We start from the raw sequence: 26,528 nt of genomic DNA, 5'->3' as shown, positions 1-26,528 counted from the left end.
AGAGCTTCACAAGGCATGTGATTCATTACAGTGATATCTGTACTATGTATAAGGTTTTCATAACGCTGAAGGTTCTAGTGGCACCTTGTGACAGCCATAAAATTTTGGGGACAAGAAAGAATTGCTGTCATAGGCTATTCTTGTGTATAAAATGTGCCACTGGAGTATCATTATTTTGCTTATATTGAAGAGGATCTCAAAACTTTATAAGCCAAACTGATGCTCCTGTACTGTAGTCTTTTTATTAGCCCTGAAATAAATATTTACTGTATATAAACCTAGGTAATGATGTTATATAAAATAACCAGTATTATGAAATATATAATACACATTTATATAAACATGTCAACTGTGTCTTCCTGCAGAATGAATCTGGCCTAATGGTGTCTGAATTGATTGAAGGATTGAGAAGCGTCAAGTGTGGGTTTGGGTTCAAGTGATTGTTTTTACTAACCTGACTTTTTATGTAGAGTGCTAAAGTGTGGCTGTCCCGTTTTTCATATGGATTAAGGGAATTAACAAACTGTAATTCAGATAAAGTCTTTAATGAGGGTAAATCTAAAGCAAATATGTGTTCAGTTTATGATACAGTTGYGACTAGAAATGGGATTTTACATTTGTTTACCAAGTTGGTCATTATAATGGAACTTATATGTAATTTTGGTSTGTGTGGTTTATGTCTATATATATCTTACAGTTAGTGCCTCCATCTTGCTGCAAATAAGTTCCTCTTCCACATTTTMCCAAATTATTGGAATCCATTGGTACCTAGTGCCAATTAATGATGAGACAATTTTCTGTGGCTCCTCTTTAATTGGTTACATTTTTCTGTGTGAAAAGGTTGATTTCTACTGTAGTAATAAATTGTGTGATTTTTAAAAATCTGTCTCTGAGAAAATAATTAATGATCTTACCTCCTGAATGAATCTCTTAGCTATTTTTTTAATATGTGAGAAGTTTTATAAAGGAAGTTATGTGTGGAGTTAGGAGTATTTTGGACATAGAACAGAGTGGTACAGTCACCAGAGGAGAGGTAATTTTTGAAGAGTAAAACAGACTATGTAATACATGGAAATACTTCTTCCACTTAGCCTTTCATCAGTTTAGTTCACTGCTTCCATTTCTTCAGTAGCTGGAGGTACTAAAAGATGAAGGCTTCTCAGACATTTATACACCTTATGTTTGATTTTTGTGATCATGGCATTCTGTTGTCTCAGAGGCAGTAAACCCCTGCAGCCCTTGGACTGTACTCAGGTACAAGGGACACATTTGGATGTGTAGATTCATTTTCCTGTCTTTTGAGATAAAATGTATAATTAATACTGGTGACAGAAATGGAAACTGAGCAGTAATGACATAGGGCATGAGAGAAAGGTTTCTACTTTTTTTCTCTTTGATTTGGAGTGGAGGGTGAGTAGAATGTTGCCACCTACCCCGAACTGGTCCCTGCAATATATTTTTGAAAAATCAGATTTTTTTTTTAATCATTAACATCAAGCTTTTCTGTTTATGTCTGTGCAACTTAATGGAAAAATTATGTGTTCTTTAGGAAGTGAAAAATGGACAGAGGGCAGATTTAGTCAGAAGTTCATGCCTATGCATTACATCGCTATCCCCACCTTCCACTTGATATTTATTTTGTCCCCATGCATTCACAAATACAAGTACTCGTAAAAGCTTCCATGTTGCATAGGAGAAGTTTCATCACCTATAATGAGTGAACACTATCCTGCACTTTTTGAGGATCCCTGAGGGACAGCGTGTGAAATGGGGGAGCCCYGAGAGAGAAAAATGGATGATGGTACACAGCTTCTTCCCTGCTGAGTGTTTAAATCTGCAGTGAAATTATACAGATTCTTTTTCCAGTAGATATTTTTAAAAAATGCATAGAGGGGATATGGTTCTTTCTTTTCACTGCTTCAAGTTTTTGTAAATATTTCCTTAAAGTATTAAACTTCTTAYAAGTTTTTGTAAAGCTTCCTGACAGCAGCAGTTGACATGGAATTACACAGACAGAGTTAAGTTCTCATTTGCAGAAACCTTCGCTTGTACAATGGTGATAACAGGCAGAGGGTGCAGTTAATTTTCTCATACACCTTTGGCTGTCTTGTTTCTGAAGGTTAATTTCTTTCTTATGGGACCATTTTTAGTATTTTCAAACCTATAAGCACCTTGTAATAATACCATTTTTCAAATTATGCTGCCACTGAGAATTTTTGCATTTGCATGTAGTATTTACGTCAATCCAGAGACCATAAAGAGAGAATATTTGGACAGTAGTTAGCTTTTTCATTAGGAAAAGGACCATCATTTGATAATCCAATAGAGAATTTAGTATTTCAAGTCCCTCTGTGCCACTGAAAGACTGAAAGACTTCATTTTGCAAAGCTGTAAAGCTTCCATTTTTAACACAGAAGAACTGCAGAGTAATGAAGTTTCAAAGCAGCATGGTGAAAATGATATTTAAGTTACTTTTCTGTAGTAACCCTAATAACAGAAATATTTCAAAAGCAGATTATTTTTGTTTTATGATACAGATATTCATTTCATAGCCTAAAGTTAGACTATTAAACCTGAAAATATGTATGTAAGTATGGATATGTATTTATATATGCGTAAACATATGTTTCCTGTGTTTTAAGATTATTTTTGGAGCAAGGCTAAAGATCTGAAATGCTTGTCWGTGTGTTCTCTTTGCTTCTTGTCTCTGGACTCGTGTCACTTCTACATACAACTCAATTCTCRTATGAGCCCTGGAGTTGACTTTTGGGGTTTCCTGCCCTTGTAAGATCTATCCATTTGTACCAAGTAGGCACCATTGGTGGCAAGAATTCCACCGAGTCTGCCCCACTTGGAAGCCTTGAGCTCATCCTGCATTTCCAAATAATACTTTACCAAACTGTCCTGCTCCAGTGTGATTTTGCATGTAGGACTAGGTTACTCAGAATTGAACTGATGATGAGAACAAAGGCAACCAACAAAAAATTTTGGCACTGAGWCTGAATATTTGCCACATTTCCTCCAAGTATCACTGATGTCATGTCGGAGTGTCATGCCAGAGCTGTAGCCATTACCCTTGTTCTGGGAAACTGATGGCGACTTAGATCATCAGACTTTGCTCCAGACTTTGCCATCAACACTGAGGGTTAAGGTTTTTTTTAGTGTCAATGTTGATTGATTTTAAAACCATGACTTAAAATTGACAAGCAGAAAAATTCTATTTGCACCATTGATTTTAATCAATGTGTTGGCTAAGCCAAGCCAAACATCCAGTCTCCTTTTGTTAAAGTATTTAGAACAMATTTTAGTCTGCAGTCTGCTTGCAAAGCATTTATTTTAAACTCAAAGTTTCTTTGAGATGACCTGAAGACCAAATAATCCTGTACATATGTATTGAGGTGATTTATATACCTTAGTGCTTATTAAGATTCTTGAATTTTATGCATTTGAATGTATTAGAACATTCAGTCTRAGTGGATGTCAAGCTGCATTTGACTAGTATTCAGTTAAGAGGTGTAAAAACATTTTGAAAGAGCTTTTTATTAGTTAAACAAAATTATCGGAAATGTTATTGGTACATGTAAATATTTAGACTTACATTTTCCCAGCTATCCATATATTTATATAAACACACGTGGGAGATGTAAGTTTGATCCCTTCAGGCAGAAGAAGCACCRAATCCTGTTCCCATGTCCCTGTGTGAGCACATTCACGTGTGTATCTCCACAAGTATAAATCAACATGAGTCAGCCTTTTATACATAAAATGTAGTTCCACTCTCCACAGTCATAGCACATATACAGTTCTTAAAAGCAGAATGACTTTTCTGAAAATTGCAAGTATGTTCTTAAATTAAATTTTAAATGGATTGTTTCAGAAGCTAATCTCTGGCATGGTTTTTGTTCCTGAACGATTTAATTGAGAGTATAATACAGTTTCCTCGTACTTTGCACGTAACGAGATCTCATTGTGTGCTTTTACTGAATTCAGCAAGCTACCTAATGGAATGTTTTTGCTGCCTCCACTCTCCTCTGTAATGCTGCTGGCCATCCCAGTGCTACAGAAAGTCACCCTGCTGCCTGGTGGAGGCAGTGACATGAGTGTGAAGCAGCAAATATTTTCACTAAGGGTTGCTTGTACTTGTTTGGGAAATAATGCCAGTGTTTSCAAATAGTCAAGCCAGAAGTATGGCAGGCAAAATTCTAGGTGGATAAAAGTGAAGCAGTGTATGTTGATGAAGGGTCCTGTGATGGGTTCTGAGTTGATTGTTTTAACAGAAGTGTGAGCATATGTCTTCTCTCTTMTTAAGCTCTCTCATATTTCTGCTTCAGATGGTAACATAGTTCTGTGTGTATTATTGCATGTCAGGGGTAAACTGAGAGGAAAAATATGAAAAGAGCATGAAGRTTTATCTTTACTAAAGATACTGGGCAGCTTATCAGTGAAGAGTTGAAAGTATGGGATTTCATTCAGGAGTAGTAACAAAATTAGTATTATACCCTAAAATCTAAGTATAAAATACTGAATGCCAAATGACTAGGTTTCAGACTTCACAGTATATTTTGCTTAAATATTAAGCTAARGCTAAATAATACATAGGAGTAGATTTTCAGGTGGGCTGACAGAGAGTAAATGGTTTCCAAGAGATGATTGTAGGCTGTCAGAGCAGAAATCCATGAACCAAGAACAAACTTGAGAGCACAGGAGTTGTTCCAGTTTGTAGAATCAAACCTTTCTTTCAAGGAGCATTCATGCATAAGCTTTCAATTTATTTTTTTTTTGAAGAGCATTTAGAAGTTGGATTTCTAAAAGATCAGAATCTTTCACACCTGTTCTACATCTCCAGCCARTTCAGTTGTTGAGATGCTGAGCTCACACAACTCAGATGTGTTGGTTACRTGTTCAACATCTTAAAAAATTCAAGGGTGTTTGTGTTAACTCACGAATTCCTAAATGTTGTGGGGTTTTTTTTTCAGTGGAAGTAGGTAGGATTTTTGGATTAAGTATGRAGAGGAGTACAAGAGACAGGTAGTAAGAATGCTGGACCCCATTCTACATAAAAGTCACTGACCCTTGTCAGGTATTGAACAAGAGGTCATAGCAGGTTCAAAGCATCCTTCCAGATCCTGGTATTACATGTTAAGCATTTTCCCTTAGTTCTGTGGAATTCTGCCCCTTTTTAGTGCAGTTCTGTCCTCTTGCCACGTAATATCAAATTATTCTGATACATACTCCATCACATATGCTCATCTTGTTGAGATGAGCAGATTCTATCTGAATTTGAGTGACATGAACATRACTGTGTCATTCCATGAGTTGGGAATGTCATCTTTCACGTCATCTAATGATTCTGAGAGCAGATCTGGATGGGAGAGCGGTGARCAAGTACCTGCTGACAACTTCTTAAGGAGCTTTCCTTCTATTGCCACCCAGCTCACTTGTCTTTTTGAGGAATCACCCATTATATTATGAAAACGTTGAGTCCTACAGTCTTTCATCACCACAGTATTAGTGTTTTCGTCTTTGATCACTACTTCCATCTGAGCACATTTCTTTTTTAATTAGAATTGTGCAATGTCATACATCTGCTTTTCATTTAGGAATGTAAAAATCCAGAAAGCGGAGCTCATTTTCTGCAGTTCTTTTTGCAGGTATTTGTTCTTAGAGCAAGGAAAGTTTCAACTGCAGATAGGGATTTATTCTTTAACAATCAGGATACTGGATCAAGAAAGTGATCAAGAGGAGAATAAGTAATTATGCTTCGTAAGATGTATTTTTTAATTACTATTTCATAACTATTTCAGATGTTACATAGTAAAGATATTTAAAATTGATTTTATTGAATAAATATTTCGTCTTCAGTGTCATTTATAATAGATTTGTTGAGCCTTTCTATTAATCTGTGGAAGTAAAGCTGAAATTAATAATTACACTTCAATAATGTAGATTTTTGCTAAGGTTACATACTACACATTGAATAGAATAGGCCTATGCATGTGTCATACTTTGTATGTGATTGTCTGGTGACCTGTTTGCAGTGGTTTACAGCCATGGTTCATGATGTGTAGCTTTTACAGTGCAAGATAAGACCCCTTCAGTGGTCTGCTGCTTCTCCCCTGCGGCTGATGGCCGTCCCTGGAGCCGAGGTAGCCGAGGGTGACGTAACCTCTGTAATTGTCCTTGCTTTTCACAGAGCAGTGTCTCATCGGGGAGACACTGACTGCTGTTGGTGCCAGATTTCTGTGATCCAGGCTGAATTATTTTATTTAGCTAGTCACTACATTTAAATGACATTAACTAAAAGAAAATAGTACTGAAGTCTAAAATACTTGTAGCTACTTCACTGGGAAGCTGTAATTGTTCCAGGCAWGGTTTTATGTGTGTTTTATTTTCTGCATGGAATATTTTGCCAAATTAGAAGCCCCTTGAAGTCATCGTTTATGTATAGTCAATTGAATTTCTTTCAGAGATTGTAAGTAATTGTCTCTACATATTGCTTTTGTATTGAGTATCCTTCAATCTTTATCCACAAAGGTTTAATGAGATTTATTCTTCCCAACTTCAGCAGCTACTGTGGCGCCAGGCATTGGGCAAGGCTTATGAGCTTGTTGTCCTCTTCCTTCAGTGGTGACTATTCTGGGGAAATACTGAGGATGAGAGGAGAAAACACCCAAAATTATGTACAGATAGGAAAGGTCTAAATCTGACTCTAGGACTGAAATGAAGAAAGGAGAGAGAAAGGATAATTACCACTGGAACTGAATGCCAGGTGCCATAGTTCTTGTGAAATATGGAGCCAAAGCCTGCTAGCAAATGGAGGCAGCAACTTCCTACTACCACCCGTTARTCTCATAGGGCAGCAGGAGCAAATCTGCATTGCTAAAGCTAAGCTTTGCAGCCATGCAGGCATCAGTATGGTATCGTGTAATGGGATTTTGATTTTAATTTTAATTAGCTAAAAATACAGTAAATTACACAGTTTGATTGTTTTTTTCTTTTTTTAACCATCGTTTCCATTAAAGAATGTTAATACCTTCTTTGAAATCAAACACTTGACTTTGAAAGCCAAGCATTCAAAAAAAAGTTGGAAAATGTCGAAATGAAGATTGTTCAAACTGTTTTAATTTGTCCCTTGCATGTATGCACAACGATAAGATCTTTAATTATGTGATCACATAATTTTTTCACAGGAGGAATGGTGCCCAGAGAATGAATCAGGGATGTTTATTAAAGGAAGCTGTTGCCTCCAGAACCCTTGCCTTAATTGCKGGAAAGCATAGTAATTTAAGTAGAGGGCTGCAGGAATCAAAAGCACTCTCTCCAGGGCGTTTGAAAGCTCCACAGAAAGGCTGGATTTTACTCCCTCATTTTGAAAGAGGTTTTATGTGGTTCTAGAAGGTCACTTATTTGGAGATCTCTACATTTGTAGTTGCTGTGGCACGAAGGCCAAGGTACCTGGGCTCTGGGCACAGCTGCACTTGGAATGAACACAAGTGTGCTTTGAATGTGTAAAACGYTGCATAAATGCAAAGTCCTCTGAAAAGTACAGCCTGGAGTGCCCTGCTCTGACGTGGCAATGCCAGGATTGCCAAAAGACTCTTCTGGTATTTAAGCAGCCAGTTTCTTCTCTGTAAAATGCGGATAGCATCACCCTACTGTGGTTCAGTTAATGATATGTATTGAAGCATTCCTGCTGAATACCATGTAAGGAAATTATATATTATRYACATTATATAATTATACAATATATAGTTACAATATATTGTGTATAAGCATATGCAATGTGTTATAATAATATGGAATCCCATTCTGGCTCACATCCTGTTAGTGAAGCTTTAGGAACATTGCTGGCTGAAGGGAACAAGAAGAATGAGCAATCACTTTGCAATCTGAACAAATGAGACAGGATGCTACAAATACTYAGCTCATTCCATAAAACTGAGCATTTTGTTTGTGTTTACTGTCACTACACTAGATCAGTCAAGGATCCTGCAGAAGGAAAGCAGCATGTAATCATTTAGTTAAAGTTATGTGTAGGTATAGGAGTGGTTCTGTCATGTTAAGTGCTTGACTTTCTGCTGAGTTTGGTGGTGGGTTGTCTGGCCACCCCAAATGTGCTGAGGCCTTYTAGATGCAGCTTTGGCAGATTTATTTTCCCCAAAGCTTTTTGAGGAGAGGAAAACAGGAATGTTAGAGMCAGATTTTTCTGTTATACTTGTTTTATTGTCTTGCCTCGTTGACAACTGATTTTTTTGTGGAAGAAACTGAAATCCCAAAGACTATTTGTTCATTKCTTTTTATGAGGAAAGAGGAGCTTTTAACTTTTCCAGAGTTGGCACCAGAGTATAGTGAGAATGTATAAAAATGTTTCAAGGTGAAGAGAGCCATAATAAATAGGTTATGTCTGTAATATATTTGATGAGGAAAGAAGARAARTTTTTTCTCTTTTAGTGTAATTCTYCAAACTGATTATGTTTTTGTTTTCCATAAAACCACTCTAAATCTAATATAATGAATGTCMCCTAATTTCCTAAACAGGAAATTTCTTTTTAAAATATCAAGTGTTCATTATCTACATCTGAACTTATGCCTGTAAATTTTGATTCCCCGCTCTTACTGATCTCCTTCATGTGTGGCAAATGTAAATACGTTGCTATTTTATATTAATAATCCTCTACATTTAAGCAACAGAGTAAAACCCAGTCAAGAGAAAAGGATGAAATTATTTTTCAGCCACTTCTTCCTCTTTTATGTTTGTTCTTGCACCTTTTACAAGTTGCATTTACCTTTTCTCAGGAGAATAAATTCATAAATTTTCTTTGGTGAGAGAATACATGTACATATTCCGTATCACACAGTATTAACAGCATCACTTACTGTAGCTATTTTGCTTTGCAAAATAAGTTACAGAATATTAAGTGAATATCAATTTATCAATTGAAGTGGACCAGGTACTGGTTTTTAGGCAATTTGCCTAAATTTGCTGTTTCACAAGATGTCAATACCATGAGTAGTGGGGAGTTACTACATTTTTCAAATAACACTATGTAAAATATGGAAACATTGAATGATTGTTTTAAATTCAAAAGGCYCTTTTGTCATTTTCATGCATGTTTTAGAGGAGACATTTTTCTCATGAATTGGAAGGAAATGAGATAGTAGCCTGTCAGTTCATAATGTTACTCACTTTTCCTGACTACATGCATTTTTAAATGACTAAAATGCCTACTTAAAAAAAAAAAAAAGAGCTAACTTCAGAAAAGCAGGAGTCTGGTTTGTTATTTATCTACCTTAATAGGCAGTATTTCACATGAATAATCAGTCTGGCTGCTTGTGGACTAGCAGTGACAGGATGCAGGTATCATAAAGTACCATGATTATATGCCTCCCAGGTATAATTCTGATAACCACTGAAGGAGTGCTGCAGCCAAGTCTTGTTGGTTTATCCACCTATAAATTTATTCTCTTTCTTAGACTGTATTCTGAAGCATTTCAGTAAGAAGTTTAAACTTGGTAGTGAAGAAATAATACCCATGTAGATCTGTTTCATGGTTTAACTTCAGTATTAGTAACAAGACATTTAAACAGATTGCAAAAGTAATTTTTTCTTAATACAGTTTACTTAGAATTCCTTACATTTTAAGTTGAAATGGCTGCAACTGATCTTTTTTGCTTACACATGAAGACTATTTTAATAAATTCTGCTCCCATATGACAGAAACATATATATTGTCTTGTAATCCTTTGTCTACAAGAGTCTCCAGGCAATATGTTYTCCAGACTAAGACAGCAGAGTTATTACCTTTTCATGGTAACTGGGCAAATGTTATGTGAGATTCCCTGTCTAAGTGATCTCTGATTTTTCCTTTCACATTCGTCCTGCTGAGCCTTTAATGGCTGTAACTACAAGAGCATTTTAGCTTGGATCAGGAGCACTTAAGCCATTCTGAATCCAGTCTCCTTATTGTTCCCAGTCATTTCTCCCTGATTCCCATAGCTGGAGCATGGGGTGGCATTGGTTACAGGAGGAGGGAAGCAGGGCTGGGTGAGCACACAGTGTGTGCCTGCAGACRAGGGCTGGCTCCGTGGGACACCCAGTGCTCTGCCCTCCCTGCAGTGTGCTGGCCTGGGGCCACTATTATCAGTGCCATAATAATCATAAATGAGACGTACAGCAATGCTGGCATCAAAGTTGGAGTGATCCAGTTGGAATTCTGTTGCTCCACTTTGGATCCAGCTCTGGAGTCATCACTGCCTTTTTTTTGTGCAGCTTCTGCTGGGTGTGCCCAAGTGAGAGGTACYATGGTTCCCGGTGGTGGTGGGAGCCCAGGAGCTGTCAGGAATCTTCTTTTGTGCCAACATTCTGTCCAAGCTGCTCATGAGGCACTGGCATCCCCCTGGGAGAAGGAACAATAACAATGTGACTGTGGAGATGCCCCATGGATACCACCTGGCCAGAGTACTGAAAGCTTTGAACCTTCATGCTGTTTGTTAAGAGTGAATTGATCAGCATTTTGTTTTGTCTCTCCACAGTCACCAATTACAACAATGTGGTAGAAGCAAACTCAGATTCAGATGATGAAGATAAATTGCATATAGTGGAAGAGGAAAGTGTAACAGATGCAGCAGACTGTGATGCAAGTGTGCCAGAAGATGACTTGCCAACAGACCATATAGTATTACCAGAAAACAGCGAAAGAGAAGGGAGTACAAACAGTTGCTGGGAAGATGAAGGTATGTTCATTTCCATATCCTGATGATATTGTATAGAGAAAGTTTTGTAAAATGAAGATTCAAAAGAACGTTTTTTGGTCACTTTATTGATGAAATAACATGTAATATTCACAAGCAAAAAAGAGGGTTTATAACATATTTATTGTACTATACTTCATGTTCTTCATTTATTATTTGAAGCACATTCAGAGGTGGATTAATTCCATTGACGTTGTTTAACAGGAGCTCACAATCCATAGTTGCAGCATTCCAAAGGCTGATTGGAGATTGGTTACTTGATCTGATTTTTTAAGTGCTTTCAAGTCTTTGCCTAGCAGGTCCCCGCCATAGCTCCCTGTAAGGTTCAGGATTTGCTCAGCTTGGGGAGCAAGCAGTAAACAAAAAAAAAAGAGGGAAAAAAAAAAATCAGGTGTCTCTGAATTCAAAATTCTCTCTGTCTTTTTCCTTGTAAAATACAGACAKAAAAAATTTTTTTAGATTATTAATTTTAGAATTGGCTGTGAAAGTCATAATAAATCTTTACTTTGAAAACACTGAAGGAGGTAGATGTTGCACATATTATGCAGCAGGTTCAGAAGCTGAAAATTTTAAGTAGGCAGAAAATGGGCTTTTTTTTACTGTGGAATCAGATTCTGAGTTTCATAATATCACACAGCATGCTTACTTTCAAGCCAAATTGGGATAAATGCATAAATTAGTGGAATTTATTGTGGAATTTGGCCTTAATGCCCTGAAAGATAGGGAATGTTTCCCAGCATATCCCTGTTTGTGTCTGAACTCCAGCCACAATTCCTAGCATCCACCTTTTAACACTGGTGGTTTAATACACAGTGCATGACCTCACATCTAAATAAACGAAAAGCAGTCATATGGTCCCTAACTGCAGTCCAGCTGAGAGAGAGCAGCTGAGAGTTCAAAGAATAGCATCAACTCAGCCTGTTTGTGCATAGCTGCTATTGCCAAGATATGCTGTGCTGGGAAATGAGTATTTTGGAGCTACATTATTAGGTAGGTAATTTTCTTAGTTTTCCTGTAATAYCTTCGCAGGCTGTGTATCAGAAATTGTGGTTACATTAAAATGGGCTCTGTGTAGGATTGAACCCTTCAAGCATAGGTGTAGGAAGCCATGAATGGGGAGGGAAGAAGAGCGCTGGCTTTAAGAAGTTTAAGGAAGTTAAGACCTCTTGGACTGGACATTTCCTGGAGATGTACCCATCACACAGCACCTCCGGCAGTTTTCGTGCAGTTTTCAGGGCTCTACACATGTGATGGCATCTTTTTTTACTCCTTTTGCCAAAYGTAGCATTTTCAACCTTTAAAAATTTGTTTGCTGAAATTCTAAATTCTATGTAATTTTAAACGCTACTGTCATTGTGATTTGCAATGTAGGCAGTGTTTCTCTGGTTTGGAGTTTGCTAGCAAAGACAGAATTTCATTGGCAGCCAGACAAAAGAATAGTCAATTTGCACACAGGCTTGCTCAACAACCACAAATTTCTTCTGTAAAAATTACRTATTCTGAAGCCACTTTTGCAGCAGTCTGGAGGGTTTAGTTTTTTTTTAATTTGATAATAAGGGTCTTTAAAATAAATTGTTTAAATTTCTGGCTTCACAAGAAAAGTGAAGGCTGCATTAGGTTTYATGGAGCTTTGATTTGCTAGGGTAGAGTACTGTTTATTCTTTTGATAGCTTTCCTAGAAGGAGAGATATGAGCTGAAAATCATATCATCAGTCTTGATTGCATGTTARAAATACAGAGAGAGGTACTGAATACGTGGTCTGTCTCATACAGGGAAAGGTATTGGGGTAAATGGTGTGCAACCATCTTCAAGACTGGTGATTGTCTTTACAAAGCATACTCTACAGCAATTTTAATAAGTTGTATTTTATCAGTAAAGTGGTACTCAGTAGTTCTGGGTTTAGCTGAATTTGACAGAATGAGTTTTCTGTATATTCTGTTCACGTATCCCCAAGAATAGAAACAACACACATAACATCTCTTTATCAGATTTGTTCCTTCCGTTTCCAGTCATTCTAACTGAATTTCTAAAAGGCCCTAGGAACAGGTGTTTTAAATATAAGGTGTGTTTCTCAAGAGGTTTAACTGAAACAGTCCTATGGGTTTAAAAAAGTAAACCACATGTATCCTGTACAAGTTGTTGACAGTGTGCCAGTATTCATGTGTACAATGATTCTCTAATATGATTTTTCTTTGCTTTAGTTAGAAGCAAAACCTATGCTACAATTAAAAGAAGGAAAAAAAAAGAACAAGAGTTAAACTTACTGTATTAATGCACTTTAAAAAGCATTATTATGTACTATAAGTATTTAGCAAACCTGGAGGTCTCAGGACTGGAACTAAGATATCTTTGAAAAACTGATTTTTTTTAAAAAAAAAATTCAGAGTTCAAAATAACCTTTAAAACTTAATGAAGTTATGTTTTACGTTTAAGCTCTTTCTGGAATTCAGAAGTTCCCCTTAAGTCATCACATTTTAGGCTGAGCCTATATGTTCAAAAGTGCGTTCTGACATTTGGTGGGTTGTGTGGCATCTTTTTGATCAAAAAGCAAACAACCAGTCAATATGCAAGCTGTAAATAGTGCTTGCTACATGAATATCAGAAAATTAGCTCTGAAGAATTTAAACTAGAAACTTTCTTGATGTACTTTGGAATTTATTTCCTTCTCTGCAGATAAAGACTGCACTGGAAATTTCAATGAAGTTCTGTTTTTCTGCCTACAGCCAAAATTTCCACTTTGCTAGTGGCTTAAATTTGATCACTTATCTTAGCCATGCAGAGATCTTTACAGTCAGCAATGACAGTAGTTGTCAGGCATGTTTGCTGCTAGTTAACACTGTTCCCTGTCATCTGAAAATCATCAGCATTTAACCCTGGGAAGCCCCACTGTGTCTCTAAGCAGTAGCTCATAAGCAGTGATGAGAAGTAGAAGTCCAAGAGCCTGTTTTACAGCTATCTGGTATGTCCAGCTGTAATAGCAGGATGGATATTCATGACCTAGATGCTATTTGTGGAGACCTCTATTTAAGCTGCTATTTAGCAGGTAGCTTGAATTTCCTCTGGAACTCAGAGCTGTGACTTCTGCCTGGTGGAACAGTGTTGTAAGATCTGTACCCCCYTCATCCCATCCCATTCTGTTGCTTCCCATCCATCTGTATTTGCTGTGGGATAACTTCTGAAGGCACAATTGCAATGCTGCCTTTCTTTGTGGACCATACATAGCTATAAAGATGGGTGTCTACTTAATATTTTCAAAATTACCAATTTTTATCAGCATTTCCCTGTGGAAAAGGATTTCTCCCTGTCTTACACCCTACTTTTAGCTATTGGGAAGAGACAGTACCAAAAAGAGGTTGTGATTATTAGATTTGAGAGGGGGTTAATCTATAATGAGATTATTCTATAATGCCATCAATTCCTGGATATTCCCTTGGGAAGCATAACTTTTATTTGTACTGAAGCCAGTGGAATTTACTGTAGAGACACTGTAATTTAAATTTCCAGAGTAATAACTTATTGATATCCGTCCCCTTCTGTAGACCCTATTTCATAATGGAGAAAAATCACAAACCCTTTTTAAAGGAAAATAATGACTTTGCATCATGTCTGATTTTAAGAAATTAAATTTTGGGTTTAAATTTGTGTTGCAGCCACTCATCCATTTTATAAACTCTGAACCAAATCTGCTACCATGAACCAAAAATGTAATTAGTTCACAATTCAGTACTGACCAATGAAATACATTTGAGTTTGTTGAGGGTTTGGAATTTTTTTTTCAGATGTCATTAGTTGAAATTTGAAGAAGATTYGAAATTGAAATTAAAATAAGATTTAAGAGTTACAGTTTCCTTTAAAGCACATTTCTTGCTTGTCACTATTTGCAGATACCTTGGTTCTGAGGGATATGGTCAAAGTAGACAGAATTAACAAGCTTTTCCTTTGAGAAAGCTGGTACTATTTGAGAACTTTAAAATTCTCCTAGAATTTATTATCTTCCGCATAAAGGAGAAWTTAGCTTCTCCTGTAATTAAAAAGCTGGAATGTTCTGAGCTTTTGCYTTGCCAAGCTAAAGGATATTTTCCTGTGCTGAAGTAGAGTGAAGCAAGGTGAATAGAAGTATAACGATTGCCATTTCAGATCAGAGCAGCTGTGTGCTCTATCTTCCTGCATCACCCAAAAGCCTTTTTCTGCAGTGTAGGTCTGAAGCATCCAAGGTTTCCATGATGAAACTCTGAAATCGTGCTTTCTTTTCATATATATTAGCATAGCATGGTCYTGATAAAGAGCAAACCAACCAAGGCAGCTTTCCTAAGTACTCCTGCCATAAGCCAGGTACTGACAGGAATGTCAGCAGTGGCTTTTCCTATGGGAACTTCCCTGTCCATGCTACCCAATGAACCAAAATGAAGAACAACTTGGCTGTTTATTGATTCAAACCAATAACCTGTTGTGAGTTCAGACTTCCATGCAGCATCCTGGAAGGCTGCAGCTCAGCAGAGCTGGCAGAGCTGGGGCRGCAGGTTGGCTCCACAGCGCTGGTTCTGCAGACTCGTGCCGAGTACTGGAATCGATATGTGAAACAGATCTGTAGTGCACARTTGTTCTGAAGGGGGAGCACGTGTTTAAAATCCTTTTTTTTTATTTAAGAAATCACAGCCTTAAGTGGTTTCCAGATGATTTGCAAGAAAGAGAAYGCATTAGGTTGCTGTTTGCAGACATTACCAGCAAATTATCAATCATTTCTGAAAATGGCTAATTGGAGAAAATAACATAACTGCATTTGTTTTATGATGCTCTGATTTCTGGAAATAATATTCCAGTGTATCAGATGGCTGCATTTGTAGATAGGGTCATTTAAGTAGCTGACTCTCTCTTTGCTGATGAAACACACTGTCCATGCCTTTACCTCTCTTCACATTATGGTCAGTGCTCAATATTGCTTCCTTTTAAGGTTTGGTTTCCTTAAGTATGAAATATCTTTGCGGTTCACCTAATCACACATTGCTGAAATAAAGTGCCATCCATATTTTTGAAAGAATGTTGTGTTTAAATGCAGTTATTCTAAACAATGCAGGAATGAAAAATAACTCAAGTATATTAAGTTGTTGGTGTGCATGTGGCTTTTGTTGTTGTCTTGTGGGGTTTTTTTAAACTATTCATTCTTTTTGTGATATGTGCTATTTCAGCTGGAAAAGAAAGAAAGGAAATCCTGGGGCCTGACGCTCAGACAGATGAAATTGGATGTACAGGTATTTCTTCATTTATCTGAGTCACTTATTCATAAAGTGCTATTGAATTTTGGTTTGTTGAGTATCATTCTGAAATCTTTGGATTTCTCCCTCCTCTGTTTATAAAACTGCTTTGCTTTTCCATGCTAGAGGTCTTAAACTGTAAACATACTTTAGCTGAGGAAAATAGTGTGGGCACCTTTTTGTGTCCAGGTTCCAGAGGTGTAGGTGACCAGTGACACAGAGCAGCCCTCCCACCCCAGGGCTGACCACAGAGCCCCAGCAGCACCACATCTCCAAAGGGCAAACAAAGGAAAAGCAGTGATCTTACATGTAGGTGTACGCATCAGCAGGTTGGGTTTTAAGCTGTGAAGAAGTATACAAAAATAAACTTAAGCTAATAATATATTTTATTWTCAACTCATCTGTTTGTACTGACTACACAGAAGGCAAAATAAAATGTRTACTTCAGTTTCAGACTCAAACAAAAACAAATCATTTGTTATTTTTTCTATTTCCTCTGCTTGCCAAAAGATGAATATATATTCCATCCAACTTTTTTTAAGTTGTTGGGGATATATATTAAGTTTTAAGTTGTTTTTTAATGTCTTTATTAAGAWAGGTAGATATCTGAGTAAGTCTTATTTAAAAGAAAAACAGAGAAGTAAACGTTGATATGTTTTAAGCTATAGATTCACACATTCTTTTCAGGTTCTAGAAAGTCAGTTCTCTCCACATAAGTATTGAGAGCTGCATTATGCATTGTTTTACAGTTGATATGTGAGAGACTGCTTCATGTCATAAAAGGATTGTGTCAAATTGTAAATTGAGTATGTGACTTCACTCACTGAGAGATGAATCATAAAACTTCTCTTTCCTATTAAAAATATCCCTCACATTAATAGTGGAGAACATCTGTCATGATTTAGGGTGCTGCAGACAGAGYTTTCACAGAGTGTTCCACCATGGTAAAAATAAACTCTATGAACAATGTATTTAGGCAAACACTCGCTATCAAATATTTATCGTACAAGCATTAAGTAAAATATTCCATTTATTATTTGCTAGTTTTGCAATACAGTTTTCACTACATTTTGCTCKTAAGTTTTTAACTGGAAAATGTTGAAGGTTGTTAACTAGATCTGAAGCTCTTTTGGTAGCCATTTCCAGCACCAGAGAACAAGGTATCAGAGTTTAAGTTTGCTGCATTTATCTGGCCAGCTTGTTAATGAGTTTAAATATCTTCTGAGCTTGTGCTAATGAACAGTTATAAATAACATTGAAAATTGTGACTCGAAGGCAACAAATGTACTTTTGCAAACACAGGAGCCAAGATGGTAAACTGGCCTTCCAACTACAAGGCCTAAATCATAATTAATGTTGCATTTAAGATTTTTAGGGAAATTAAGGACACCTAAATTTAAAATTTTAAAAATGCATTGAGTTTAAAAGGAAAACTGTGTTTRGTCAAGTTCTTAAGTATCATTATGCTACCAGCTCACTTTTAAAACATGGCATAATCTGGCATCTTAAAGGGCTTGACTTATGCTAGTATTTGTAAAGAGATTTTAAATCCTCAGCTAGATTGAGATTTGGCAATGTGAATTACCAAATCTCATTTATGTTCTTTTAAAACTTCATTTTGTATCTTGTTTTTCACTCTTAGTAAAAGAAGATGAATGTGATTCTGATGCAGAAAATGAGCAAAACCATGACCCTAATGTTGAAGAATTCCTTCAACAAGAAGATACAGCTGTTATCTACCCTGAAGCACCTGAGGAGGACCAGAGACAAGGCACGCCAGAAGCCAGTGGTCAGGATGAAAATGGTAAATATGTCACCAGTTCAGTTCATGTGAAATCAGTTGTTMCTCACTACTTGGCCCAAAACTTCTGTTGTACTTAAGAAGACAGCAATGCATATACACGTAACTATAGAGGGAAAAAAAACCTTAGTTACATAATTATAAGAGGATAGGATCCTGATGCAAAAAATGGTGCTACTTGATTTCATGAGACAAGACTTGCACTGGGATTCAGTTGTATGAGTATCTAACTGATAACCTCAAGTCATTGGAAAGAAAAATTCAAGCTTTCTTAAATCCATTCAACATCATTACGTGAAAGAACAGAATAAACATTTATTAAATAGAAGTAAAGCAAAAAAGTACACTTTTATAGAAGAATAACTTAAAGGGAGGTATAACATAATGTTTCTTTTCTGTTTTATAGTCCTAAACAAAGAACTCCAAAGGATCTGTTAGATAGAATTTCTCTTATTGAGTAGCCAGACTATGGCAGGTTTTTGGGGCTTTTTGCCTGAAAGAACAGCAGTGGAGAAAAAAGAAGCATTCTTCATACAGAAATGTTTATGTGAAAAAATAATGACCTGTTGTTATTTTAAGCAGATGTGGGGTTTTTTTTTCCTGAGTAAGTTTCATGTTTAATGTGTTCCGAGTGAGATGAGAAGTTACACTTGGTTAATTTCTTCGTCATGAAATATTTGAAGGCAAATCATGTTCAGATTGGTTTTGCATTCTGTGTGTTTTCTGAAGTTCAGCTTAGGTAGCTTGTGACAATTGTAGTATTTGATTTTTCAAGAAAAAGTAACATCCTACACAAGTGGTTATGAGTTGTTGTGTTCTAGTCATTTAAAAAAATGTATATAACAGAACAGATAAATGTCATTGTAGCTGTAGTACTGTACTGGAGTCTAAGAGAGAGCAGTGCAAGAAGTTATGAAAACCTTGTTTGTTCTGCTCCTCCAGAGATTTTATGCTATTAGAGGTTTTTCTTTAAAAAATGCATTCATTAATTTAAGATTTTAATATGTGGTTGCAGTGGCACATATTGTCAAGTTAGTTTTACAGTCTTGCTGTATGATTTCCATGTAATCATTAAAAATGCACATTCGTATTAATAATTTAAATGCTACCCATCCCAGTAACTTCACAGAGAAGTGTTCTGAAGATCACAATTCTGAATAATAGCATTTAGTGTTTTARTAATTTTGGAACAGAAAATGCCAAAATAATAGTGACATTTGCTAAAGATACATGCTTTCAAACTGAGAGACTAGACAAGGAGGTGCAGCGGAGTCAGAGTTTTTAGTGACTTTGGGAAATGATTGCCATTTCTCCATTCGCTCCAATGGAAATAGAATTTGAGTTAACGTGCTACTGACATTTCCACTGAGTTGTATTTGTGCTGAAATGGAGTATTCTTTGTGTCAGATTAATTGAATTGTAGATGGAAAAAAGAGAATTGAAGGGGAGCGTACTTGGTCTACACATATGGGGGTGGATTCATTTTTGGGCAACTCAGCTAAACCAGGAAAAGCAGAAGTAGAACAACAAAAAACCCCTTTGGGTAGGGGTTACCTTGATTGATGCTACAGCAAGTGTAAAAGAACCTGTATGACAGGAAAAGTGGTGATTTTTATTAATAAGGAAAAGTGGTTTGACTCTGACTCTACTTTTCACTGTTGCAAGAATAGTGCCACATTCAGTAAAAATAAAATCAGTGCTAATTCCACACAAATGGAATGAATTGCTACTCTGTAGAACATATAATCAATCTATAGTAATAACTSCTGGAAGAGGTCATGAAGGTAAATAATTCAGAAGTACTTTCTAAAAGTACTGGATAATTTTATGAGTATTAATAATTCTTACAGTTCTGAAACTTAAAATGACAGCACGTACAAATGTGCCCCTTGTGCGTCAGAGYATAAAATGTTAATTAGTAAAAACCTTCCACCTTTGTCATGCTCAACACAGTGCATAGGTGTATCCTTGCAACATTTGCTTCCTGTTTTTCTTGAAGCATGGAAGACTGGCATGGTCATTGGAGGATTTCACCCATAAATTGATGGTTTATGCAATCCCACACCCATAAATTGATGGTCAATACAGCAAAACCTACATTTATTTGAACATACCTTTATCAATTCTTAGAGACATTTTTTTCAATCCTTTAAAAAATTAACTTTTCAAGGATAGAATAAGTTACTTAGTGCGAGGCTAAACCTATGCATAAACATGCTAAACATTCCATAAGAAAGAATGGAGTTAAAACTTCATAAATGGTGACTTCTCAAAATAGAYTTGTGGAATTAATATTTAGGTTCARTCTAGGTTKTATTATTAGGTTTTATTTTTCCCTGTACTAATACAKAAGTACTTTATGAAAGCCAGCAAAATAGATTCCATAGATCACATTAGACTCATATATATGGCCTCACGTTTTATCTACTTTCTGCTCTGCAGACAGTATGTCCTAATACCACATACATATCGATGAGTCATAATGGTTTAGGTTGGACAGGACCTCCAAGGTCATCTAGCTCCCTGGAATGAGCAGGGACATCTTCAACTTTACCAGGTTGCTCTGAGCCCTGTCCAGCCTGGCCTTGAACATTTCCAGGGATGGGACATCTACCGCTCCTCTGGGCAACCTATTCAAGTATTTTACCAGCTTCATCATGAAAAATTTCTTCCTTATATCTAGTCTCAATCTAATCTCTTGTTTAAAACCCTTCCACCTTATCCCATCAGCATGTTGTGCGGACTCCCATACCATAGTGCAGGAGGTTGCATAATACCTGTGGAAAAAATATAACTTATTATTAGCCCTTCTCCAAGAAAAATGGAGCTTCCAGCAGCTGCATGTTTCCTTGCAGTGATGGGTGTAAATGTGAAGCCTGTTTGTTGCTGTTAGTAAGTTTAGCAGTTGTGTTTATTTCAATCCAGAGCATTGTCTCTCCCGTGTAGGGACACCCGACGCGTTTTCCCAGCTGCTCACCTGCCCGTACTGCGACCGAGGGTACAAGCGCTTCACCTCGCTGAAGGAACACATCAAATACCGCCATGAAAAGAACGAAGATAACTTCAGCTGCTCCTTGTGCAGTTACACCTTTGCCTACAGAACGCAGCTCGACCGCCACATGACATCACACAAATCAGGAAGAGATCCAGTAAGTGGTGTTTGAATTAAGGATTTCTTGTCCTCTCTAGCAACGCTGTGATTTGTTATGTTGGCAGAAATGTATAAAGCAGGTATGCTGTGCACAGCAGGTTATCTGTGAGCTGATGGTCCAGACCCAGAGCACACACTCGAGCTTGTGGCTCAAGTCAGGCTTTTTCTGCAGCTGTCAAAGGCTGAGATSTCAATTCCTGTTTTCACCCATCTAGGCAGTAGGGTTGTATTCAGAAGCGCTTTATTACATTTATAGACAATTAGTTGGTTTTTCTGTTTATCAGCTACTGTTGCATAAAAATTATGACTCAGATCTAATTTCAAATCTTTAATGAAACACTTTTTTTTCCATGAAACCTGTTTGGATAATTTGCAATTTACTGTCGCATTTTTGCCCTTAAAAAATCATGATGTTGCTTGACTCAGAGGTACAGTTTTCAAATGCAGTTCATGCTATAAGACAATACACAAATAATTAGTGTGTGAAATGTGGTATTTCAGCACTAAATGAAGCAACAGAAAAGGTTAAAGATGTTATGAGCTTGTTTTCTCTGGTTCATGGGCTGACCTGATGGCATGGTTCTTTGAAATGTCTTCCATGAGTTAGCCATCTGATCACTGTGCAGGATCCTAAGACTGTTCTCCTGTCCATCTTCTTTTCCTTGTTTTTGTCCCCACAATGTCCCATCATCCATCCCCAGCACATGCTTCCATAGCTTATCAGAGGCACTCTGAGGCTGAGGAACCAACTGAAACAGTCAGGAATTATCCAGAGAAGAAACTATACAGGTTTTCCACCATGAGGTTAAAGAAGCTTGGAGATGTTCCCTTCACAGGACAGACTGGAAAGATTGATACTCTCCAGAAACTAAACAGGAGACAAATATAAMAGAAAGGTGCAAAACAGAATGTAAAAGTAAAGGTACCTCCAACATTTCTGGTAGCACCAGACAGATCTTTTGTTAAAATGAAAGGCTCTAGCCCAGARTAAAGGAGATGCYTTTTTACACATTGGCTATTAACCTCCATCCTACAAAGTACCACCAAGTGCAACAAATTCAACAGGCTTAAAAATTTATTGTACATTTTTATACCTGAGTGTTCACATTCACAGGTCAATTAAATAGGTAAAAGAAGTATCAGCAATTCCACTGCAAGGATTTTATTGTCTTGCRAGCTTTGGTATAACCTCACCGGCATATTCTGGTGTGGCAGTTCTTTATTATTCAAACATGCTTCCCATGAAGAATTAATTTCTGTTTTGCTTCCTTTTTGGCTCAGCTTCCACTTTGAAAGGTACTTTTGTCTTATATACATCTTGTATTTCTCACTATATAATCTTTGAGTGCTATTTATCTAATTTTTTTTTTGTGGGATGCCACATTTATTTTCAGGCTTTTCAGTTACAAGCCTAAAACCAGAAGAATAAAGTAGTTGGGGGACATAGAAGCCTTTCCCATACTTGCATGTAGTTTGAGTGAAAAAATAAAAAATATCAAGTGAGTAAATACTCTCAGAAGAATTGGTAAAAAGGGAAGCTTAAATTATATTCCTGCAGATATATTTTAATGGATTTATACTTTTGAAGGCACAATTGTATTTGATTAATGTTGTTTTGATGAAATGTCTGGAACTCAATATTACATTTAAGTGTGTTCTTTTCTCTCAAGCCATAGCCAGAGCTAAAACTACAGTAGTTTAGATGGCAGATTTGAGATATTTATTTATGTTATCACAAAGTTGTCATGTCTTCAGAATTGGCTGCATATACATGATTGCATCTTTTGTGTAGTGGAAAATTAACTTCTGTCCTTAGTAAAGTATAGACCTCCTGGTTATGGTTCTTAAGCAGCTGCATGTTTAAAACTTGATGTCTTATTCTTAAAGAACTTCACATGACAATAGATTATTTGGATAACTTTGTTAGCTGTGTAATGTCCATTATGTGACAATAATGTAACAAGGAAGCAAACCAGCAAAGATAAAATCTTTGTAGTGAAGGTAGTGAAAGGCATACCTGCACACTGGGCCTGTTTCTGAGCCAGGGGAGATATGCAAAACTTGTGTTCCTGCTCCCTCAGAGAGATGAGGGCCATCCTGCACCTTCTCCTTSATCCCTCCCTCCTCCCCATGCCCCGCCCAGCTCTCTTGGCTGCTCCTACACCACCAACAGTTGGTAGGAGGTGACACTGCAAATGTGTTGCCTGCCTTCACATATGAAGCAACAAAAGAGATGTTGAAGTGTGAAAAAATGCTTCTTTTATTTGTTTTGACTTTTTTCTCATCAATTTATGAAGCACCTGTAGGTAGTTTTCAGAATGTCATGCACACTGCTGAGAAATGGCAGTTCTTGGATACCTTGGGCAAACCATCTGTGAAAACCCCTGATATACCTGTAATTTCTGCCTTCCAAATAACTTTTGAGGATTCTCATTAATTAATTTTGTTCTCTGCTGTGGGAGGAGTGGGTTTCAGTCTTAAGCACAGTAAACATTTGATGCAGGGATTTATTGGTGGCTAATAAATGACACACCTTAATGCTGGTGTTTCTTCTTTCAGTCCTTGCAGGAGCGCAGAAGAATATTCTTTGCATGTTGCAAAGTTCATTCTTTAATCAGCAGAAAACAGCAGTTATGTACAGTGTATTAGAAATATATCACATATAACAGGCACAAATTAATGTTGCTTTAACAGTGCTGAAATGGGGAAAGCCATTTGAATCTCAGAAAATGAAGGTGAAAATATTACAGGTGGTACTTTGGGAGAAGTGTTATGATTTCTCAGTTACTTTTAAAGAAGATCCTTCGAAGTAATTCTGAGGAAGTCCTAGATTTATAAAACAGTATTACAAGAGACCGCAAGAAAGCTGAACAGAGTTGCAAATATAAGAAGCTAAGGCAAAATAGATTTGGAAACACAACCTGGCAGAAAGCTTAAAGCCCCTTATAGCTAGGACTAGGAAAACAGGAAAACTCATTAAAAATTTGATAAGTGGAGTGCGAACTTCCATGCCTTAGAAATGGAACATTAGATTTTAAAGACTGGAGCAGAAACATTTCTGACAGATTGAATACATGCGCTGATATTTAGTATGAATATTTATGTAGTCCARGACCTGCAGTAACTGTATATTTCCTGAGATCTATTAGCTTATATAATCTCAAGTCAAACTGTAGTAATTGATTCTCAGCAGACTTAAGTAAATCCTGACACAGTCCTCTAGACTCAGTGCAGTTGGATCATTAAAGTGAAATGCTGTGAGTCATCCACAATCTTCTGGAACATCATCTTCAAGGGACTTRGTTAAACGGAGCTGAAAAGCCATGTTAACTAGCAAAAGACAGCTGACAAACCCAGGAATGAGGGTCAGGTGCTATTTGGGATAAGCTGGAGTGGAGACCTCACTGCAGAGCCCAGGAGGAGGTGGGGAGGAGCCCACCTTGAGCAGGGTGGGAGCAGTATCTGCTGAGAGGTAAAATCTGCAGCYTAACCAAATGCTTATCCCAAGGGAACTGTTGTGTTAGAGTTTTTGGAAGTAATTTAGATTTAAATTTATCTTCTGTTAGCATTTGTAACATATAAAGGAAGACAGAGTAGAATGGGAAGGGTCGATAATTTGGATAGCATATCTCATAGCAGAGAGTTCAGACTTCCATCCAGCAACCTACATAGCCACAGGTGCTTCAGATCTGCAGCCCCCCCCCCCAGATCTCAGCCCCCAGAAGAGCCCCAGCACCCGGTGAGCATCTGCTCCCAGTGCTGCATCCTACCCCAGAGCCAGGGGTGGGAGTTCCCCTCGTGGTTTCACACCAGAGGCAGTGGATCCACACCTGMAGTTCATGGTGGGCAGCCTCTTTGTCCCCAGTGTCCATGAACGGCTCTGYTCATGAGTCTATCAAAATGCTTACCCCAGTAACCAAAATCTGCCGTGCATCCCAGTAGTGGTAGAATATCTTTTTGCCAAGTGAACTGTACTTGAAAATGAGCTTCTGGGAACAGAAAATTTCCTAATTCCTCCATTTCATGCTGGTAATTAAGCTGTTTCAACTTTTAAAGTGTATGCAATTTTTGTCCTTAAAAATACACGTTTGTAAATTTATGCAGTTAGTGGTAAATTATAGCTCTTGCATATACATGTCACATATGTACTGCATGTATTTAAATACCTATCTTAGCTTTTGCCTTTTTTTTAAMTAGTATAGCAATAAAGACAAAAACAATTTAGAACTTAACATTAAATGCTCACATGAGGCAAAATCTAACAAAAATAATCACAGAGTTTCAGTGCAAGTAATGAAGAGGTTTGATGWTGTGTTCTTGAGAAATCTCTCCATATTTTTACTTGGTTTGGTTTAGTTTCTTGCATTTRTTTTGAGAATTTATTGTGACCAAGAGTACCTTTATTGTCACTGAGCTACCTTCTCTTGAGCAATCATGTGGCATCATTATATAGAGGAATCCCAAGGCCAACAGTGAGCCCTGCAAGCATGTAAATGGAAAAATCAAGTCAACTGATTAAAGTTTAAACAGGCTTCTACAGACTTTAACGTTTCTCTGTCCTGCATGAAATATTCTGTGGGTGGTGGGCTTGGGGTTTTTCWTGATGTTTTACATTCACAAGTAGAATTAACATTCATCCTGTAACCTCCTACTCACATAATGTGTCAGTGTAAACTTCGCCTGAATTTATGAGAAGGGACAACTGTATTTTGAGATTGTTTCGGGTTTTTTCTTTTTACTGTACCAGATTTACTCAGAAGAAATGTGTGTCTCAATTTTTACCTGATTTGTAATTTGTTTCTTTTTCTTGCATTACCCACACCACCTTCAGTCTCTTGCAATTATGGTTGATTCTTTTCAGGTTTTATTGTATTTTCTCTGTTGCAATGTGAAAACACAAAGTGTTTCTGCAAAATGCTGTCCTATACAATAATAAGATTTCTTTCTTACAGAGACATGTGACGCAGTCCGGTGGTAATAGAAAATTCAAGTGCACTGAATGTGGAAAAGCTTTTAAATATAAACATCACCTAAAAGAGCACCTACGAATCCACAGTGGTAAATAAATTAAGCATTGAATTAAGTACTAATGTTACTATTTCTGCTTTTTATAACTTAGATGTAATAGTCTTGTAAGTCTAAGTCTAAAATACTGGTGTTTTCCTTATTTTTTCCCCATTGGAATACTGCAAGTACTGACTCAGCTTTAAGCTCTGTGCAGGGAATATATAGAAAAACTCAAGGTTGCAACTTAATATGTTACAATTAAGGAAAACTTGACTTGTGGCAGAAGAAATGGGGACATCTTTCTGGTCCTTTTCACTTGTCTGTTTTTTCTTCAGTTTTTGCAGATCATTCAGTATGTTACAAGCCTTGCTAGAGAATTTTGATTGATAATAATCAGGACATAAGAACTGCGTGTTCCTCCTGTGGCTGTAATTGTCATCACTCAAGACTAGTCATACTAAAGCAGACTCAGGACAAATTTATTAGAAAAGTTCCAATTTATAAGAAGTATTATATATAATAATACATTTTAATATARAATATAACAGTAAGTTAAATGTGGTC

General features: G+C 37.0%; 1 protein-coding gene across 2 annotated transcripts in view; it reads left to right on the top strand.

Moving 5' to 3' along the window:
• Window positions 1-26,528, top strand: part of ZEB1 (zinc finger E-box binding homeobox 1) — a 117,347-nt gene that overhangs the window by 81,979 nt on the left and 8,840 nt on the right. For both annotated transcript variants that reach the window (XM_057376512.1, XM_057376513.1), the window contains exons 2-6: window positions 10,534-10,734; window positions 15,940-16,002; window positions 17,648-17,809; window positions 20,753-20,955; window positions 25,910-26,015. In XM_057376512.1, the coding sequence (XP_057232495.1) occupies window positions 10,534-10,734; window positions 15,940-16,002; window positions 17,648-17,809; window positions 20,753-20,955; window positions 25,910-26,015 (735 nt within the window). The remainder of the gene's footprint in view (window positions 1-10,533; window positions 10,735-15,939; window positions 16,003-17,647; window positions 17,810-20,752; window positions 20,956-25,909; window positions 26,016-26,528) is intronic.

This window comes from Malurus melanocephalus, unplaced genomic scaffold, assembly GCF_030028575.1.
Source record: "Malurus melanocephalus ecotype Western Australia unplaced genomic scaffold, MMel_1.1 scaffold_280, whole genome shotgun sequence".
Classification (NCBI taxonomy): domain Eukaryota; kingdom Metazoa; phylum Chordata; class Aves; order Passeriformes; family Maluridae; genus Malurus; species Malurus melanocephalus.
The sequence above is the reverse complement of the archived record's forward strand: the minus strand, read 5'-3'. Positions and strand labels throughout refer to the sequence as shown.